Source organism: Sarcophilus harrisii, chromosome 3, assembly GCF_902635505.1.
Source record: "Sarcophilus harrisii chromosome 3, mSarHar1.11, whole genome shotgun sequence".
Classification (NCBI taxonomy): Eukaryota; Metazoa; Chordata; class Mammalia; order Dasyuromorphia; family Dasyuridae; genus Sarcophilus; species Sarcophilus harrisii.
The window spans coordinates 232030968-232053005 of NC_045428.1; the positions used below are offsets into that span (position 1 = coordinate 232030968).

Here is a 22038-nt window from a genome sequence, read left to right on the forward strand (position 1 = left end):
ATTCTATGTAGTGGTTCATAGTCATCTCTCAGGGTTCTTTCGCTGGGTATAGCTGGTTCAGTTCATTATTGCTCTATTGGAACTGATTTGGTTCATCTCATTGTTGAAGAGGGCCACATCCATCAGAATTGATCATCATATAATATTGTTGATGAAGTATAAAACTATCTCCTGGTCCTGCTCATTTCACTCAGCATCAGTTCATGTAAGTCTCTCCAGGCCTTTCTGAAATCATCCTGCTGGTCATTTCTTACAGAACAATAATATTCCATAATATTCATATACTACAATTTATTCAGCCATTCTCAGTTTCTGGCCATTACAAAAAGGGCTGCCACAAATATTCTTGCACATACAGGTCCCTTTCCCTTCTTTAAAATCTCTTTGGGATATAAGCCCCAGTACCAAATAGTTTTGAGAATTATTTTTATACCCAGTATTATTAATCTCACTTTTAATTTTTAAGATTTCCAATTTGGTGTTTAATTGGAGATTCAAAATTTGTTCCTTTTCTAGTTTTTTAAAAAATTGTATCCTCTAGTAATTAAAAAAGGTTCAAATAATTCTGGATCATTTAACCATTTTATTAATAATATGGTCAGTATTCTATTAATAAAATGATGGTCATTTGGTCCTCTCTGTTAGAGCAAAGATAATGATGCCCCTGGGCTCACAGTTTATATGTCCTTCAAAAAGCAGTTGTTCCTGAGGGGTAGCAAGCAATTTTTTTTAGGATAACAAAATGGAAGGTGACAAAGAAAGAACCATGGGAACAGAGTGTAGACCACAAATAGCATTCTCACTCTGTTATTTGCTTGCATTTTGTTTTCTTTCTCAGTTTTTCTTTTTCTTCCTTCTTGATCTGATTTTTCTTGTGCAGCAAGATAACTGTATAAATATGTATACATATATTGAATTTAACATCTATTTAAACATAATTAACATGTATTAGACTTTCTGCCAGCTAGGGGAGGAGGTAGGGGCAAGGAGTAGAAAATTTGGAGCAAAAGGTTTTGCCAGGGTAAATGTTGAAAAAATTACCCATGAATATGTTTTGTAAATAAAAAGCTTTAATAAAAAAAGTAAAAAAAAAAAAAACAAAACCCCAAAATGGAAGGTGAGCTACATCAAAATAAAGAGCTGAAAGTGACATGACCTTTGGAGAGAAGCTATTTCTATATCAGACCATGCACAGCTTTGGACTATCTAAATTCAAAGAATGTATATTCCACCCACGCCTGAACAGAAAATAGCTTGTGCTAGCTCTGGAACAGGAAAGTTAGTCCAGCTTTATTATTATCAATGTCCTCTTAAGATACTGAACTTTTAAAATTGGGACTTTGAAGAGGGAGAGAGTTCTGAATCTCCCCAAATTATTGGTTATATAATCATTTCTCTCAGATACCCAATTCTTTTAATTCTCTTCTGTATGCATTTAGATATAAATTTCCTCTGATCAATATTTTTGCTGCATCTACAGGTTTAGATATGCTGGTTCAGTATTGTCATTCTCTTTAATGAAATTGTTTCTATGATTTGTTCTTTATTTTTTTAAAATTAAGTTATTTAGTCCCCAGTTATTTTTTACTCTTTGTTTCTATAGCTCCTTTTAAAATTTTCTATTGCATATTTATCTAAATAAAATGCATTTAATATGTCCATTTTTTGCATTTTAAAGTTGGTTGAATTTCCTATCATAATTTTCTTGGATTGTTCACTTCCCCCCTAGTTTTTCCCAACCTCCTTTATTTGGTTTCTAAAGTCCTTTTTAAGCTTATGCAAGAATTCATTTTAGGATTATGACCATATTTGACATTTTTCTTTGAAGTTAGGAATAGAGGGATTTTAGATGACTGAATAGATTAAGGAATAGGAGGCAAAGTAGTGGTTAGAAGTAAATTCCATGCATGACAAGGGATGAGATAAGTAGGGCAAGAAGGGTAAAGAGTGAAGAAAAACAGAAAGAAGGGAAATACATAACTGGTAAGTATAACTAGATATGAAAGGGATGACCTGCACCTATAAAAGGAAAATGATAGTAGAGTTGATTAATAATCAGAATACCACAAAATGTTGTTTATAAGAAACAATTAAAAGTGAAAGATAACTAGATCTGTGTGTCAAAGAGATCATTAAAAATGGAAAAGGATCTATATGTACAAAATATTTATAGATGTTCTTTTTGTGGTTGCAAAAAAATTGAGGAGATGCCCCTCGGTTGGGGAATGGTGCAACAAATTGTGACATGATTGTAATGAAATGATATTGTTCTTTAAGAAATGATGAGTAGGCAGATTTCAGAAAAAACTTGATAAGACTTACATGAACTGATACTAAGTGAGGTGAGCAGAACCAGGAGAATCTAGTAAATCATAATAGCAACATTGTGGATATGATGAATTTTGATATACAGCTCTAAAGACTAATGAGGGAGAATACTATCCACAGTCAGAAAAAGAACTATGGAGTCTAAATGCAGATTGAGAACGTTGTTTTCATCTCTTTTTTTTTTTTTCCTTTCTTATGGTTTTCCATCTTGTTCTGCTTTTTCTTTCACAAAATAATTAATATCTAATATGATTGTACATGTATAACCTATATCAGATTATTTACTGTTTTAGGGAGCAAAGTAGAGAGGGAGAAAAAGCTTGGAACTCAAAAATCTTATAAAAATGAATGTTGAAAATTATCTTTATATGGAATTGGAAAAAAATATATTTAAGTGGAAAAACAAACAAACAAAAAGAGGAAATCAGAAAGGTAGAAGTGTGGAGCAATTATATTCCAGACCTGGGGAATGGTCTATTAAAAAACATAGCATTCCATCAAACAAACATTAAGTGAACAGGGAGAGAAAAAGAGGGAGAGGGAGGGAGAAGAATTAAAATAAAGGACCAAAGTGGAATTTATTTTGCTTCAGCAGTGTAAAACAACAACAACAACAACAAAAAACAGGGTAGTAATCATGGTTTCAGACAGAGTTAAAGCTAAAAATAGATTTAATTAAAAGAGATAAACAATCAGGGGAAATTACATGACCTCTCACCAGTATGATTCAATATTGTTTTTAGAAATGCTAGGGATAGTGGCTTTAAAAGAGGAAAAATAATTTGAAAGAATAAGAAAGTGAAATGTGGTAATAAACTTTTCCCCTCAGATGATATTATAAATTTGGAAAATCCTAAAGATTCAATTAAAACATTAGTTGAAATAATAATTTTAGTAAAATAGTGGGATATAAAATAAACTTAGATAAATCATCAGCATTTTTATGTCACTAACAAAACCCTTCAAGAAGAGATAAGAGATATTCCACTTAAAATAACTATAGACAATATATATCTTCTAAAATTCACCCAAGAACTTCATGAACATAAATATAAAATAGTTTATAAAAATAAATGAGATTTAAATGATTGGAGAAATAATAGTTGTATGTGGGTGGGTAAAACGAATGTTATAAAATGACATTATATTTTATATAATTTATTCAATGCCATCCCAACTGAATTAAAAAAAAATTACTGAGTTAAATAAAATGAAATTCATTTTGAAGAATAAAAAGTCAAGAACTTCTAAGAAACTAATAAAAATGTAAACACAAGGTTTAGCAGTATCAGATCTTAATCTATAAGCCAGTAATTACCAAAATTATCTAGCACTAGCTCTAAAATAGAAAGACAGATCAATGAATGAGACATACAATACATTGTTGCAAATGATTAGAGTAGCCCTGTGTTTGACAAATGTGAAGATTTAAATTTTAGGGATAAGAATTTATTATTTGCTAAAAATTATTGGGAAAACTGAAAAGCAGTCTGGCAGAAATTGGGCATAGATTAATACTGATAAATGATATTTATCAAGATCAAAATAGATACATGATCTAAATATAAAGGAAGATATCAGAAGAAAATTAGAACATGGAATATATTACCTATCAGAATTATAGATGGAACAATTTATGAATAAATAAAAATTGATAGCATTGTAAGATTCAAAATAAATAATTTGATTACATCAAATAAAAAAATATGCAAATAAAACTAATAGTCTTTTTCTCAAACATGTAAAGAACTTCATCAAATTTATTAGAAATATATTATTCCCGATTGATCAATGGTCAAAAATAAGAACAGATAGCTTTTCATTGAAGACATCAAAACCACATAGAGTCATGAAAAAGAGCTTAAAATCATCATCTATTAGAGAAATATAAATGAAAAAATTTTGATATACCATTTGATATAGTGAGATTATCTAAATTGACACATACTCTTTAGAAAATAATTGAAGGAGTTGTGGTATATAATTATGCTGAAATATTGATGTGCTATGAGTTACAATGAGCTGGTTGATTTTAGAAACCATAAATACACTTGCATGAAATAATGAAAAATGAAATGAGCAATACCAAGAGAATGTAGCACACAACAACAAAAAAAAATTGTCTTAGAAATAAATGATTAAGTCATCTTGAATGTCATAAATACTCAACTCAACTACAAAGGAGTTTTGAAAGAAGGCGTTATCTAGCTCCAGAGATTGTGTGTGTTGTGTTATTGTTACCTTCTCTAGGAATGGGTGGGGAAAGAAAGAAAAAAAAAATAGTGTGCTATTGAGAACAAAAGAAAACTTAGTTTTTAAAATTGCCTTGTTTTTCTGTGCTTCATTCTATCTGGTATTTATTTTATATATTTATATATTTTAAAATAAACAGTCTAAAGTGGAAATTTATGGTTTTATATTGAATCCTGTCTTTATGTTTTCCTATGTATATGGAATTTTTTTCTTTTTGTATTTAAGTTAAAATGAATAAAAAGTTTGAAATATAATTGAGAAATTTTTAAGAAAATAAATGAAACTACAGTAGAACACATGGAAAGAATATCAAGTTTGCAACTATTTAGAGGAAGAGATTAGATAGAGGGAGACTAATTAGGAGTTTTTTCAATAATTTAAGGAGGAATGAGAGTCTGGTCCAGATTATTTAGGTGAAATAAAAAGAAGGGGACTGATACCAGAGATGTTAATGTAGTAGAATCCTTCAGTCTTGGCAGCTGACTGGATGGGAATGGTGATGGTGATGAATGAGAATGAAGAGTGAGTAATGATTCCTAATTTATAAAACTAGTTGAATAGATGGATGATGGTACTAGCATGGTTAGAAGTAGGGATATTAGAAAATGGGTAATGATTTTAAGCAGAAAGTTAGTGAGTTTTATTTTAGAAATGTTGAGTTTTAAAAGAGTCCTTTGAAGCATCTAGGTGAAGATTTAGTTCAGCTCATAACCAAAAAGAACTTCCATAATCATATTCAGAATAATTTTTCATTCAGTCTTTGCTTAAAGACTTTCATGAGTGCGTGTGTGTGTCTTTGTCTGCATCTGTGTCTGTGTGTATTGCAGTGAAGGGCATAGAAGACCCATTATTTCTCAAGGATGTCCATTTCCATTTTGGAATGATCTAATTAAAGTTTTTCCTGATATTAATCCTAAATTTGTCTCTTTGCAATTTCTACCCCTTCCTTCTGAGTCCAAGCAGAGCAAGGTTGCGTTATGTTTTCCCACTTCCATCAACTAATCTTCCATTCCCTCTCCCTTGAAGCCTCTCTTGTTTTCCTTAGGAATACTTCACTGTCCCTAACACTCTGGAGAGGCAGAAGCAGAATTCTGGAGAGAGATTAGGAATAAAGTTATTGCTGATTTCAGAACCATCGGTATAGAATAGTCAATTGTAATGTTTGGGCTAGCTTTCTGTCATAGTCTGACCTAGTCTCCTCCAGCAATCTGCCAGTCTCAACCAGTCTCAGACTGAGAGGTCTGATTTTGTCCCCAGTGCTCTCAGTCCTTAAATACCTTATTACCATTATATCATTACAGTATACTGAATATAAGCCAATCTAGAGTGATTATATCATTATATCAAACTAAAGTGATTATATCATTAACTAGATATATGTGAACTATAGAACCATTATCTCATCACTTCTACTGAGTTAATGCCTTGTTTCAAGTATACTTCTCCAAAGTTCTGGCCCTGTACAGTAAATGAAATCATTCAAACATTATCAAGTAATTATGTAGAAAAAGGATTACTATAGAATCCTAGAGGATGCACACATGGTAGGACATGGATGATGATCCAGCAGTAGAAATAAAAAATGATTCATTCTGCTGGAACAGAGAAAGACATAACAGAACAGTGTCATTGAAAATACTAGGAGGAAGGAAAATCCGGGAGCAAGTGGAGAGCAGTATCAAATGCTATAAAAGTGATGAAGGAGAGTTCATTGCTGACACTGAAGGCAATTTTAGCTAATCAATTTGAGATGAAAGGCAGGTAAAAAAAAATGAAGGAAATTAATACATACAACTTTTCCCAGAAGTTTAACTGTAAAAGAGAGGAGAGCTATAAGAAGGGAGAAAAAGAGGTAAGTAGAAAGTCTTCTAAAGCAAGGATTTCAATTTGAGTTTTTTTACTCCCAATTTAACATTCTTTGCCTTGCATTATCCTCCCTATTCTAAAACCTATCCTCCTTCCTTCCCCCTCCCCCCCATTATATTTCATCATTATTTTTTCTTTGGATTTTGTCCTTTTCTATAACTTTTTTGGTTGTTTTTAGGGTGACAGTGGGGGTCCTTTAGTCACTGAGAAAAATTCAGTGTGGTGGTTGGTTGGTGATACAAGCTGGGGATCTGGATGTGCCAAGGCAAACAGACCTGGAGTTTACGGAAACCTGACAGTATTTACAGACTGGATTTACCAACAAATGCAGGTAAAATTTCTGTTTTGTCTTCCATTCATTAAATATATCATTCCTTCCTCCTTAATTTTTAAAGCTCATACATATGTAATATACATCAACACAATCTAAATGGCAAATTATTAGTAGTAGGAAATGTATTTGAACACTGAGGTCCTTTCTCAAAATAAACTGCCAACCATTCTAACTCTACTGAAGAGAGCACAATTCCATTGGACTGGCCACACTGTTCAAATGCCAAGTGTTTACAAGGTAGTCAGAAAAAGTGATACAAAGACAATCTCAAGGTTTCTCTTAAGAACATTAGAATTGATTGCATGACATGGGACTGGCACAGGACCACCCAAGCATGGTGTGTTGGTTGGAATCCATTTCTCAAGTCTCTGCCCAGGTTTGGAAATTGGGAGATTAACAGACCCAAATGGCCAATTAGGAAATGTATTTGGAATTCTGTGTTCTCATCACAGAAGGTGCTATGCTCTATATCTGAAGCAGAATTGAATTAGCCCAAAGGAAATGTGAAATATGCAAAATTAGGAAAGCTACCCCAAATGTTCATATGAACTATTTGTAACTGACCTATGGCAGATCATTGCAAAATCATATTGGTTTGATCAGCCACAGTTGGGAATACTATAATTCGACTCTAACATAGTGCTGTCATTTTGGTTCTCTTACAAAATGAAGGACAAACATAATTTACATTAACACAGACCCAAATGGCCAATTAGGAAATGTATTTGGTATTTTTTTCCCCTAGTAATAGTGATATTAGTTGGAATCCATTTTTCTAGTCTCTGCACAGGTTTTGGAAATTGGGAGATAAATCAGATTGATTATGTCATCTTTAATGTACTTGAAAAGCCTTTTCTCTAAGACCCATGGGAGAAAAAAACAATCACTACTTCTTGAAACAATTTATTTTGGGTAACTCAAGTGATTGAGTGTTTTTTTCTAGTACTGCTTGATCCTAGCTATGTCATTTCAGCTCAAGCAGAAAAAGTCTAATCCTATTTATATATGAAAACCCTTCAAATACTTGAAGACAGATATGCTCTGACCTGGGTGAAATACAGCATGACTAGCATTTCCTTTTTTGCACACTGTTTTTGTCTGTGCAACCTGGGATTGCATGAGTATTTTTGGATGCAAATGACTCCTATTGATTTTGAAGTTCACTAAAAATTGTAAGAGCACTTTTAAAAAAAGTTTTTTTTTTTTTTGAGAAAAACACATTTCATTTGACAAAAGTCATTTCTGTATTCAGTACAGTACTCAGAGTACTTTCTTTTGTAACAAAAAACCAGTCCATGAAATAGAATTGACATAGTAGCCACATCTGATATAACATTATTCCCTCTTCTTTATCAAGAAAAGGGAGATATGCTTCTTTATCAGTTCTTCAAGACCAAGATTATAGTTACAGATAGTCAAAATCTGGTTTCCTTTTATTAATTTTTCTCTCCCATTTTCATTATTTTATTTATCAAGTATTGTGACACAGAACACAACTTGTCCTCTTAGAATACAGAAACATCAATAAACATAGTCACAGGTAGATTGTTTAAGAAAGAAAATATCTTTGAACAGAACTTGAAGAGGTCTTATACCTGCAGAAAAGCAGTTTATTTCTGTCTAGATTAATTTATTTAGCAGTTATCTGCATTTTAGGCTTGATATAGAACATTATCTTTGTTTGGCACACAATAGAACTATGTCTTGAATTAAGACAATATAAATTCAAATTCAACTCTCAGACACTTATTAACTACCTGATTCAGGGCAAGTTAAACTTTTAATCTTTATTTGATTTAGTTTCCTCATCTGTAAAATGGAATTAATCACAGCACCTACCTCCCATGCTTCAAATTATCAAATGAGACAATTTAAAGTGCTTAGCACAATGACCCTCACATAATAATTGTTATAGAAATTCTAGCAATCAATTTTTATCTTCATTATCTTCATTATTATTATACTCCCCCATGCCAAAAGAGATAGATGGTTGTTGTCTTTTTGCCTTCACATATGTATAATATTCATTTTGTTCTACTTCATTCCAAATTAGTTCTTATATACATATATATATATACACACACATATATATACATACACACACACACACACAATTATTATTATCCCATTTTTCCTGCTATAAAGTTCCTGTTACAAAGTTTCTGTTACACAGTGAAGTTCCATTACATTTTCTTACTGTAACTTGTTTAGCTATTCCCATTCTTTGCTTTTACAAATAATGCTTCTGTATATTTTGGTACCTTTTAGACCTTTCTTCAGACCTCTTTTCCTCAGATATTTTATGTTACATTTCTTTTGTCTAGCTCTTCTTGCACATGTCTTGTACTAATGAGTTAGATTTTCTCATCTCAGTTGCAAGACCCTATATTCATCAAAATAAATTATTTAAATGAGCATATATTTTATGGTGACTTAGAAAAAGTTTTAAATCTGAGAAATTTGGAATCGTGGAGTAAATAACTTAAATAATAAAAATGGAAATATTTGTAATAGAAACTGTAATTTCTTTTACACTTTAAAGTTTATAGCCCACAAAACAATCCTGTGAGGTAAGTATTTCAGATATTATCTTCATTTTTCAGATGTAGAAACCAAGCCATATTTGTTCTTGGTCATACAGCTTCTAAATAGAACCCAGGTCTCCTATTTCAAGTATTTTTCAAGTCACTGTATTTTAAATTTATTGATAATTGTGAAAGCTAACTCAGTTGATAAATTATTGATGACATATCCCTCATGAGAGAATACTGAAAGTAGGAGTTTACTTTTTGGATAAACATGACAAATATCTAGCGGTGGTATTCAAGTGATTGAATTCTAAGTCATATTTACAATTTAGTTAGGATTCCACACTTTGAATTTGAATAAATGAGGCAGTAAACATTAAAATAAGCTTTCCCCAGCTATTTTCCCAAATGAAAAAAAATTTTCCATTAAAGAAATATTTATATCAAAGTAGTTTTCAGCATCCCTCCTATTTTTATACATCCTAAAGTTTGTCTGGAATTTTACTGAAGAATATCAGGATGGAAGGGTAAAATATTGGAATTTTAAAAATATAGTACCATTATACCTTTTAGGCTAAGTTTTGAGCTTAATTTACCTTAGATCTTTTAGTATTATTAAAATTAAAATTTAGTACCAGTTCTAAAATAGTGGAAACCAACTTGGAGTATTTTATTTTAGTGAAAAGCTGAAACAATTTATTTGTTTTATTCTTATTTACATAATTCAAGAAAAGATAGAAGACTGAAGAAAAACATTGAATAGTATTAAACCAGACAAGGAAATTTAACTTTCTTTACTCACAGAGTAAGGAGAAAATCTTAAATCATTCTTCTTGCTTAGCAAATAAAATCATCGCTGTTATTTCCTCTACTATCCTGAAAGGCAATTTTGATCCCTCCTACTTTGCTCCTCCCCAACACAGCAATAAATTTGCTATAGATTATACATGTAAAATTATGCTAAACATATTTCCTTATAAGTGATGTTGTGAAAGGAGAACCAACAAAAGAGAAAAACCAAAAGAGAGAAAAAAAAAACCCATTTAGTGAAAACGGTATGCTTCAATCTGCATTTAGACTCCACAGTTCTTTCTCTGAATGTAAACAACATTTCCCATGATAAGTCTTTTGGAATTGTCTTGGATCATTGTATTGCTGAAAAGAGCTAAATACATCATAGTTGCTCTTTGCATAATGTTGATGTTACTATTTACAACATTCTTCTGATTCTGCTCACTTCATTCAGTATTAGCAGTTTGTTACCCCTGAAATCATCCTGCTCATCATTTCTTATAGCATATATCACAATTTCTTCAGCCATTCCCCAGCTGATGAATATCCCCTCAATTTTCACTTCTTTCCACCAGAAATAGAAGCACTATAATTATATTTGTACATGTGGGTCCTTTTGAAAGCCCATTTTATTATGTCTTTGTGATCCAGACCTAGTAATGGTAATACTTAGGGTATTATAGCCCTTTGGGTATAGTTCCAAATTGCTCTCCAGAATGGTTGGATCAGTTCACAACTCCAGCAAAGCATTAGTGTTCCCGATTTCACACATTTTCTTCAACATTTATCATTTTCTTCTTTTTTTTTGTCTTATTAGCCAGTTTGATAGTTTTAAGTGGTATCTCAGAGTTCTTTTAATTTGCATTCCTTTTATCAATACTGATTTAGAACATTTTTTCATGGCTCATTATTTTATGTTTTATTCAGATTCTCACTGAAGATGCAAATATAATTATGATCTCATAACTTAATATAAGTTCTACTTTAGATTTAGATATATCATGGTAATAAAGCAATGTGATCTCTAAACTAGAAGAATATTATTTAACTCTTTAAGTTTTAGTATATAAGAATTGAAGTCCAGCTCCAGTAGTGAATTTAAGGGTGGGAAATGCAGAGACCAGATAGAGAAAAGTTCAATATGAACTCTTCAAATTTTATTGCATACACACACACATACACACACCCCTAATGCTCACAGACCTGATACAAAATCTCACAAACACAATCGACTGAGATGTAAATGATAAGCCCAGGTCTTGGTTACTTAGAGATGTAAATAGTTGAGATGCACATAAGAGTAAATTTACCATACCAATGTCTTCTTTCTCCCAAATGCCTTTAGTCTTCATTGTGGGTTGTTTTTCCTGTCCTAAGATTAAAGGTAAGTCTTTGATCCATTGTGTAGTAGTTTTTGCATTTTGCTTCAGTCTCTAGGTTCCTAATCATTAATAAATATTTATTTGCTATTCAATAAGAAAAGGGAGGTTGGTGAGCCAAGTTACTGAAAGATTCAAGACCTGGAATGGATTCTTAACTCCTGGACCTCTACATATAAGAATGTAGTCTTTCATAAGTAACCTACTTATTAGGGTAGGTTATCCTAAGGTATTTCCACTAATAAATGCAAAGGGCCACACGTATGGTTTTATTTCCATAACTCTCCTTTGAACATCTCTTTGGTCATTTGAATTGTTTGTACATAGAAGAAATAAATCTATTTGCATATGTTCTCTCTGGTCTTGAAGACATCAAAAGTTTTCTAGTGTAAGATTATATCTTTCATTTGTTAGTAGAGATAATAGAGTACTCTTCTGGAAAGTATTGCTTTCATATTACATTTTTCCAAAGTGTTCACATTTTACTTCTTCAGGTAAAGTCAGATGAAGGAAGAGGATAAGATCTGGTTATATGAAACCTACATCAGACTGTTCGGAGTCTAGAGAAAAGTTTCTTTGCACTTGTGAAGGCTATGTTAGAAAAAGGAAGAAATACTAAGATGATTCCTTAATATAACTTTTTTAAATCAGTTGCAGTTCTTCCAAACAATTTGCAGGAAAAAAGTTGATTATGTGATTCTTCTTTTTTCCTTCAAATTACAATGTATTTGTAATTTTAAATTTAAATTTAATTTAATTATTTGTTTTAATACACATTACTTTATAAATCATATTTGGAAAGAAGAAAAAGACAAAAAAAGAAGTGAACATAGCATGTGTTGATTTACATTCATTTTCCACAATTCTTTTTTCTGGATGCAGATGACATTTTCTAAACAAAGTCTGTTGGGATTGCCTTGGATCACCAAGAACTAAGTCTTTCATAATGGATCATCACACATTTTTGTTGTTATTGTGCACAATGGATTCCTGGTTCTGTTTGTTTTGCTCAGCACCAGTTCATGTAAATCTTTCCAGGACTTTCTAAAATCAACTTCTTCGTCACTTTTTATAGAATAATAATATTCCATTACCTTCATATACCACAACTTATTCAGCCATTCTCCAATTGATGTGTATGTACTCTTTTTCCAGTTCTTTGCTGCCACAAAAAGAACACTTACAACCATGTTTGCACATGTGGATCTTTTCCCCTCCTTAATAATTTCTTTGGGATACAGATTCTGTAGTGGCACTGTTGGATCAAAGAGTATGCACAGTTTGATAGTCCTTTGGGCATTGTTCAAATTGCTCTCCACAATGGTTGGACCATTCAGAAACACTGGTTGTTTGTACTTCTGTTTTAATCTTGTTTCTATTGGGTTTTTTTGTGCAAAACCTTTCTGATTTAATGTAATTTGATCATAAATTCCTCCTTTCTCCAAAGATCTGATAGGTAAATTATTCCTTGCTCTCCTAATTTGCTTATGAACATCTACCCTTCATGTTCAAATCATGTATCCATTTTGATCTTATTTTGATAGGGGGTGTAAGATGTAGGTCTATGCCAAGTTTCAGACAGTTTTCAATTTTCCCTGCAATTTTTGTCAAGTAGTGAGTTCTTATTCAAGTCACAACTTAATAATTTGCTATTTTTTGTCGCTCTTTTTGGTTACTGAAGGCTCTCTGGTTAGTATCTAATCTCCAGAAAAAAATTATTTTTGTTGTTGAGTTATTCAATAATGTCCTAGTCTTCAAAAGTTCAACAGCTTGGATGTTATTTCAGCCTATTACAGAAAAAGAAATTTGAACTAAGGGAAGATGCTATATGAATGAAATGAAGATCTATGATAGATGGAGTTTATGGACATCCCTGACTGTCCCATAAGCAGGAATGTGCTAACGATGGCTCTAATTGGCAACTTTACATTTTCAGTATGAACATTTACTCCTTAAAAATTGGCAGACACCACAAAATCAGGGATTTTTGATTATCTCCACTTAAGAAAATAATGGAGAGAATGTTAATACAGATTAAACTTAAATTTTTTTTTTTTCAGAGATTCAGTAGTTAGGAATTTATTGCATGGCCCTCCTTAAGCATTTAAAATTAAATATAGTTAAAACAAAATCTCCCCCAAACCTGCCTCTTTTGTAAACTATTTGACTGATGTGAAGGACACTATTATTCTTTTAAGTGTGTGTGTGTGTGTGTGTGTGTGTGTGTAATAATAATATATATAATATATATTACATGTTAAAAACATGTTAAAAACAAATGTTTAACATTTTTTAGAAAGTTTTGAGTTCCAACTTCTATTCCTTTCCCCTATTTCCTCCCACCTTCTAGCACTTGTCCCCTCCATAAGAAGATATGTTATACATGTGCAATCATGTAAAACATTTCAGTGTTAGTCAATATGTACAAAAATATTCAAAAGAGAAAGTGAAAAGTAGCATACTTCAGTCTGTATTCAAACAGTATCAGTTCTTTCTCGGGAGGCGTTTAGTATGCTTTATCATTATTCCACTGGGATTGTTTTACATCATTGTCTTGCTTAAAATAGCTAAGTCATTCACAGTTCATTATAGAGTAATGTTGTTGATATATACAATGTTCTTTTGGTTCTGTTCCCTTTACAATGCATCACTTCTTATAAATCTTTCCAGATTTTTCTGAAATCATACTGTTTATCATTTCTCATAGCAAAATATTATTCCATCACAATTATATACCACGGCTTGTTTAGCCATCTCCCATTTAGCACCCCTTTGTTTTCCAATTCTTAGCCTTCACAAAAAGAGCTGTTATTAATATTTTTGTACAAATAGGTCTTTCTCCCTTTTTTTTTTTTTTTTTTTTTTTTTTTTGGCTATCTTTGGGATATAGACCTACCAGTGGTATTGCTAAATCAAAGAGTATGTATAGTTTTAAAGCCCTTTAGGCATTGTTCTCCAGAATGGTCAAGTTAATTCACAGCACAGTGTATTAGTGTCTCAATTTTCCCATATCTCCTCTGAGATCCATCTTTTTTTTTGGTCATATTAGTTAATCTGATAGGTGAGGACACTATTATTCTAACAATCTAGCCTAACATTTCATAATCTGAGAGCCACCCTTCACTCATAAATCTCCCTTAACTCTGATATCTAATCAGTTGTTGATCATACTTTCATGATATCTTTGTTATTTCTTCATACACTACCACAGACTCTTTCCTTTTTAAACTCTTTATCTCTTCTCTAGGCCAGGGACCTGTAAAACCCTTGGGGGCTGGAAGCTATGGGTGTCAAATCTGCCTGCCACCTGTTTTTTTAAAAACAGCCCATGGACCAGGAATGGTTTAATGTAGCTTAAAATAAATAGCATTTTGAAATGTCTTTTTTGAATTGTATTTACATAAATTGTACTTAAAATTAAAAAAAAAATTTTCTTGGTTCACAAATCATAAAAATTTAGACATTGGGTTAGATTTGGCCTTAAAACTGTAGTTTGTTGATCCTCATTCTCAACTATTATAATAGTTTTCTAATTTATCTATGCTGTTTCTCCTTTCTCTAGTCAATTTGTCAAACTGACTTTCATGAAACACTTTACTATATGATTACCCTATTTAGAAATGTTTAGTGGCTACCTGTTACTTCTAGGATACATACAAAATCCTTATACTGGAATGCAAAGTCCTTTATAATATGTCTTCTATATATCTTTTTCTTATTTTATGTTATTTGCCTCCATTGACTATTTGGTCAAGTCAAATATTTCTCCTGATTTTTCTTGATTTGTAACTTTTTTTATCTTCTACCTTTACATTGGTGGCCCTTCTTCCCCTCCTTATATTTGGTATGCACTTTCTCATTCCTGCCCCTAGCTTCTTTCAAAATACAATTCCTTTATCATCTCCTGGAAGCCTTTTTTGAAACAACTCTAGGTAGTGTTTTGTCCATCTTGATATTAAATTATATTACTTTTTAATATACTTTGATTTTATTTTCTGCATATGAGTTATATTCCCTTAGCAGAATAGATGTTCCTCAAGGATTAAGTTTCATTTTGTTTTTGACTTATCTCAAGTGTTTTGCCCTTAGACCCAGTCTCCTCCTTGATATTCTCTTTGCTCTAGATTTTCAGGACACCATTCTCTCCAGGTTTCCCTCCTCCTTATTTGATCATTCCTTTGTTTTCTTTACTCTAGCAAAAAAAAAAAAAAAAAAATTTCCTCTAGATTATGCCCTGAAACTAAAGGTGCCATCTAAAGTTCCATCTTGGGTCCTCTTCTCTTTCTATCTTATTTCACTTGATTGCATCAACTCCCATCAATTTAATTACCATCTCTATGCAGAAGATGCTCAAGTGGACCTTTCCTGCCCTATCCTCTATGCAGACCTCCAATCATATTTTAATCTGCCTAGTTATCCAGAATTGGATATGCAGAAGATATCTTAAACTCAATCTGTCCAAAATAGAACTCATTATCTTTCTCCATTAAATTTTCTTCGCCTCCTCCAACCTCTACCATTTTCCTGATTTCTACAGAAATCCTCCCCCCACTCCTCCTTTCCTTCTTCTCCCCTTCTCCCCCTTCTCTTCTTCCCCTTCCTCCTCCCCGTCTTCTTTTTTCTATTTCAAACATAGTTGTGGGGCAGCTAGGTGGCGCAGTGGATAGAGCACCAGCCCTGAAATCAGTTTCTTTATGGCATTTTTTTATTATTCAAATTTTATTTATTTTAAAAAGTGAGCTGATTAGTAACACACAATGAAATGTAAAGAGAGGATCATTTGGATTAGATTATGTCTCAGATCCCTCCTAGTTCTAGAAAATATACTTTTAAAGTTTTGAATAAATTTGAGAAAGGAAAAGAGGTGTTGGTAAAAGTTACAAAATAAGGACAACTAAGATGAAAAGATACTCATGTGACATAGCTGAAATGCTCAACTGGTACTCATCAGATGTCTAGTGAAATTGAACACTGCCTATAACTTAGGTGAGTCTTGTGGTAAATTAATTCATGAAATAACTTGTGACAAAAAACAATAAAATTAACTACTTGATAATTCTTTTGTAAAAGCTGCCCTGATTGCTAGGCTATTATTGAAAGTTTGTAAGTCAAAATCCATAGTCATTACGCAGGCTTATATGTCTATGCCATTATCTTTCATTTATTCCAGAGTAACACTAAATATGACTGGTAAATGATAGTTTTGATGATGATAGTGATGTAGAATATGGTGAAAATCATGGTGATGGTGAATGAGGTTGGCCAAAGTGCCATCTAGTAGGATGAGACAAGCCAATAACATTCAGCTAACTATGTTCTTGGTGCCAGTTGGGATCCTTCTATGGGTTTTGGTATAATCTGGTATACTTAATACTTTGCCTTCCTTAACTTCAGGACTATTTGATATCAACTCACTTGAGGCAGAATCTTAGTATATTTGACTACTTTCTGGTTCTAAGGATAGGAGAAGTTTCTGGTCAAGGGCTTGTTATTACTGCTTATCAGTGGTTAATTATGCCATATTGCTGGATTCAAATTTATTGGGATCCAAGTGTCCATTTCAATAAGTAAAGGATCCTTAAGATTATTAATGAAAAGATTATCTTTTTCCATTTTCAACTGTGGATATTTTGATCTAACAGAAAACCAAGAAATGATGCCAGACTTGGATTGGTGTGGAGAATAAAATAAACTATAATTAAAGTTCTATTGATTTTTTCAGTGATTTCAATATTTCATTCTAATTGTTTTTATGTGGTAAAGAGTCATCCTAAAAGTAATAAAAATTTAAGATCAGATTATATCTCTGACCCATTAATTGGGTTGACTTTCTTTCTCATTTTCCTCTAAACTGTTTCAATTGATGATTTCATTGGCTCAATTATCAATTTTGCTAAGATGATTCTGGGTAGCTAGGTGATATGATAGAGTGCTGTTCCTAGAGTCAAGAAAATCTGAGTTCAAATCTGGTTTCAGACCTTTACTAGCTGTGTGACCCTGCACAATTCCTTTAATTTCGATTTAATTCAGTTCTTCATCTGAAAAATTGGAATAATCAAAGAACCTACTACATTCCAGGGCTATTTTGAGAATCAAATAAGATAATTGTAAAGTCTTTATGTAGTATCTTGCACATAGTAAGCAATTAGGGATAATGATGGTGAAAATAATGACAAAGATTTTTCTCAGATCTATTTATCCAGCCCTAACCTCTCTCAAAACTGCCAGACTCAGAACTTTTAACAGCTTATATTTTAAGCTCATGTCTAAAACAAAATTCCTGACATTTCCAACTAATTCTCTTTTTATAACTTTTAAGAAGTCAATCACAATCAGTTTAGCAAGGTGAAATCATCCTTGATTCTCTATATTTTCTCATTTCCCACTCCCCCAAAACCTATTGATTCTCTTTTCATAAAATCCTGGTATCAGCCCTAATCACCATGTCTGGAGTTGGCTTTTAGTTGTTCTCTTTGCCTTAAAGTCTTTTCTTCTTCTTGTATATTCTCAATTTAGCTATCAAATTATTTTCCTAAACATAGGTTGTCCTCTCTCATCCCATTCAATAAATTTCAATAGCTTCCAGAATCAAATGTAAAGTCTTTTGGTGGTTAAGGGAATTCATAACCTGTCCTCTTACACCTTATTTTCCCCTTAGCCCCACTCATACAGGCTATACTTCAGTGACACTGTTTCTTTTCCTATTCTTCATATAAACCATGCTGAACATGCCTGTCATTCATGCCTAGGATTCTCTTTCTTCTCATCCCTACTTTTTGACCTGACTTCAATTCTGTCTTCTCCAAGAAGGCTTCCCTAATTAACCTTAATGCTAACATCTCCTCTCAGTTGGTTATTGCCTATTTAACTTGTATATATCTGCTTTGTAAATATTTGTTTATATCTCTTCCATTAGACTCGAGTTCTTTGAGAGGTAGGATTTTGTTTGCTTTTCTTTCTACCTTCAGTACTTAGCACAATGCTTTAAGTAATATTAGCTTAATAAATGCTTATTAATTTTATTTGATGGCTCTATATTGGCAGAAGGAGGTTCTTCATTGGAAAGTCACTGAATCACTTGAAAACATAGTTCTGGATCACTTTCACCAGCTGACAAAAAGTTTCAATTATCAAAGCCAAGCAGAAGATATATTGATTTTTTTTTTTTAAATTTTGTACTGATGTTGTCTCTTTTTCTGTTTCTTATAGGCAAACAGGTGATCTGTATGTCTTCCATCTTTGAAAATGATCAACAAGTTAACCAAGGAGTGGATTTTCTGTACATTAGAGTTATGCACAGGTTCTTTGTTTTTTATTAAATAGTTGATTCAGTTGTCCTTTTTATTCTTCACAGTTCTGTGGTGGCTACAGTCATTTTTTTTTTTCTGATTTCTCACTCTAAACATAATGTACCTGAACTTTAAGTGTTACTTATGTGTCTGAAATGAATGCCAAATATTTCTTAGAGTGTGGAGATTTGTAAATCAAACCAGAATGGTTCATTAGCTTATGACTTATGTTCATAATTGATAAACTCACTGATTGCACAGTAATGTTCTCTAATAATCAAGATTTTATATGACACAACAACAGTGACTGTTTAACTAAAGATATTGATTAGAACTTCTTGGCTGCTAATTGACTTGAAATTGAACATGATTCAGGGGAAGCAGATAAGCCTTCTCCAGTGAGAATGTGAGAGTACCCCAGCAGTACATTCATATGAAAGCCTGATAACTTTCTCAGAGGTATTTGTTAATTTGCAGTTTTCTTTTTTTTTAGTAGCATTGTACAGTGGCTAGAAGTGAATGATTAACTTAATTGAGACACCTGGGGGAAAATCAGGGATATTTTATTTTAATTATAGTGTTTTTGTTTTGTTTTCCATGTATACCTCTCTGTTAATATGATTTTACTTTTGAAGCTTTAAACTATTACATCAATATTTGGCTATTTGGAAATACTATGTTGATGAAATTTGATGACCATATATCTGAAATACTCTAGATTTGATTGATTTATGTTGGTAGAATATGTGACATCAATATCTTCTGGGGTTTTCCAAATAAATTGTACTGCTTTTAAGATGACAAAAAAAATAATTGGAGGGATTGAGGAGAAGAGTCATACTAAAACAATATTGATAGAGTTGTGAATCTTTACAGGTATTTTTGAAAGTAATTTAGAATTAAATCCCCAAACCTTTAAAGTATGCATTTTGTTTTTCCAGCAATAACACTACTAGGTAGGCTTATACACCAAAGAAGGAAGGAATCTATAGTGCAAAGGAGTTCATAACAGCACTTTTTGTTTTAAGAAAGAGCTGAAAACTATAGGTAACTATCAGATGATTAATGACTAAATAAACTATGATTTAAAAAATAATGTATCAGAATATTATAAGTTATGAAACTGATTCAGAAAAAAGGGGGAGATTCACTTTTATGAACTGTTGCAGAGTGAGATGAGAGAATCAGTAGAATGATTTATACAAAAACTAAAAATTAGGAAGAAAAACTACTTTGAAAGATTGGTCATTGCAATGATCAGCCATGATCTCAGAAGATAGATGATGAAACTTGCTTTCATAGAGTTGATGAGCTATGGTGACGATTAGACATATGTTTTTAGAAATGATCATGTGTGTTTTTCTTGACCATGTCACTGGATAAAAGGAAATTAAAAAAAAAAAAAAAAAAAAAACCTGAGATGGGGAACACTGATGAAGTATTTTTAAAAGTGGAAGTTCTCAGAGAAACACAAGTAAGCAGGACAACTTTGGTACTAACATGCTGAATGTATTTTATATATGAAAAACAAATTGTTTTAACAGAGATTCATGGTTTCATGTATAGCCCACTTCTCTCCGCCCCCTCCCCTTTGTATATGGAATCCTCATTTCCTGGTGTTTGCCAAGTTCAAAATAACAAAATTTATATTTTAAATGGTGCTGAATTTGTGAAAGAGGAAAGTTAATTGTTTTAAACCAAATGTATACAATTAAAATACTTGTATATAAATTTGACCTTTTTTTTGTTCATCTCCTTCCTGAATGCCCTGATTCTAAGACTTCTGAATGATTTTGAGTCTGTTGTACAACATGGAATCAAGTCATGAATATTATGTTTGTTTCATGTTAAAATTTACTGTGTCTTTGTAATTATTTTCAGCAAACACTCTTTGGGAATTTCCAAGCAGCATCTGGTAACACAAGATATCAGCCAATTGAGCCCAATTTCTAAAGGACAGATATCTGTAACAAATTTTTTTCCTGAGGCTTATTTTTATTTATATGTCACTGATAGTTGTGTTGCATTTTATATTATTTTAAACAGCTGTAAAGTTAGATTGCATAAGATCTTGCAAATAAATTCTACTTTTCCCTCCTAAATATCTATGTAGTCTTTATGTGGTAACTAATGTGCTTTTTTATTTACTACCTTTCTTAAATGCACATTCTGTGATTAAATCAGGAAAAGAAGAGATGTGTAGATGCAACCATTCATCTAGGGTCTAGGCCAATGTTACTTTCCCCCCAACTGTGTTAAAATTATCATGGAGAAACCTCCAATGTGATGATGGGAAAAGTTTTTTTTTTTTTTTTTTTAATAACCTTTATCAAATATTGAGTAAAGAATTTTAAAAGTACAATTACTAACTTATTCAGTAATTTTCATTATCCCAAATTTTAGGAAAGTAGGAGAAGTAACTATCCAAATACTAGAATTGCACCCAGGCTTATGACCTTTGACCAATATCTTCTGCCTACTAAAGGGACCATTTTCTGCCCTCCATCCCCTTATAAGTCTGTCCCTGCTGTCCCCAAGAAGAGAAAGAGGAATGGTACTTAAGGCCAGAATTGCACACAACCTCAGACCTTACATACAACCATCTGTAATAGTTTTGAAGACTGAATTTCATCAGACATTAATTACTCCAATGCCTTCCATTGTTTTTCTTTTCCTGTACTAATAAATCACTTTTCATTTAGGAAAATTATCCCTGCCCCCACCTCCAAATCTTTCACCTACAATTCTATTCAACACATGTCCCACATTCCAACCTTGTCCCACTCTTTTCACTGTCTTGTGGATTTCCCATTTCATGAATAAACTTCCTTTCAGCCTGAATTACTTTTTCTCATGCTTTATCCATCTCACTGAGACTTAGCTCACCTGTAATGAGTCTGCATTCCCAGCTACCCTTTCTTGCCCTGGCTGTACCATCATCTTTCACTATCTCTACATTTCTCCCTTCCTCTCTCTCCCTGTCTCTTCCCTTTTCTCTTTTTCATCTTGGAGGGAGAATCAGAATATTCTTTGCCCTCCATTGTTGCTTCAAAATTCCAATTTTACTTCAGTCATTTAGTAGACTTTTTTTGGAAACTTAATAAATAAAAATTTTTTCATGACCAAATTATATCGCATTATATTGCTGATATGTAGTTGTTTTCAGTCACATCCAATTCTTGTGGCCACATACAGGGTTTTCTTGACAAAGAGAGTGTAATGATTTGCTATTTTCTTCTCTAATTCATTTTACAGATGAGGAGACTGAG

General features: G+C 32.2%; 1 protein-coding gene across 1 annotated transcript in view; it reads left to right on the forward strand.

The window, feature by feature from the left end:
* TMPRSS2 (transmembrane serine protease 2) overlaps positions 1–20203 on the forward strand; it is a 123684-nt gene extending 103481 nt beyond the window's left edge. Inside the window, exons 14-15 of the mRNA XM_003766371.4 lie at positions 6626–6778; positions 18690–20203. Of these exons, the coding sequence (XP_003766419.2) occupies positions 6626–6778; positions 18690–18701 (165 nt within the window). The 3' untranslated portion in view covers positions 18702–20203. The remainder of the gene's footprint in view (positions 1–6625; positions 6779–18689) is intronic.
* Positions 20204–22038: the final 1835 nt, after the last annotated feature.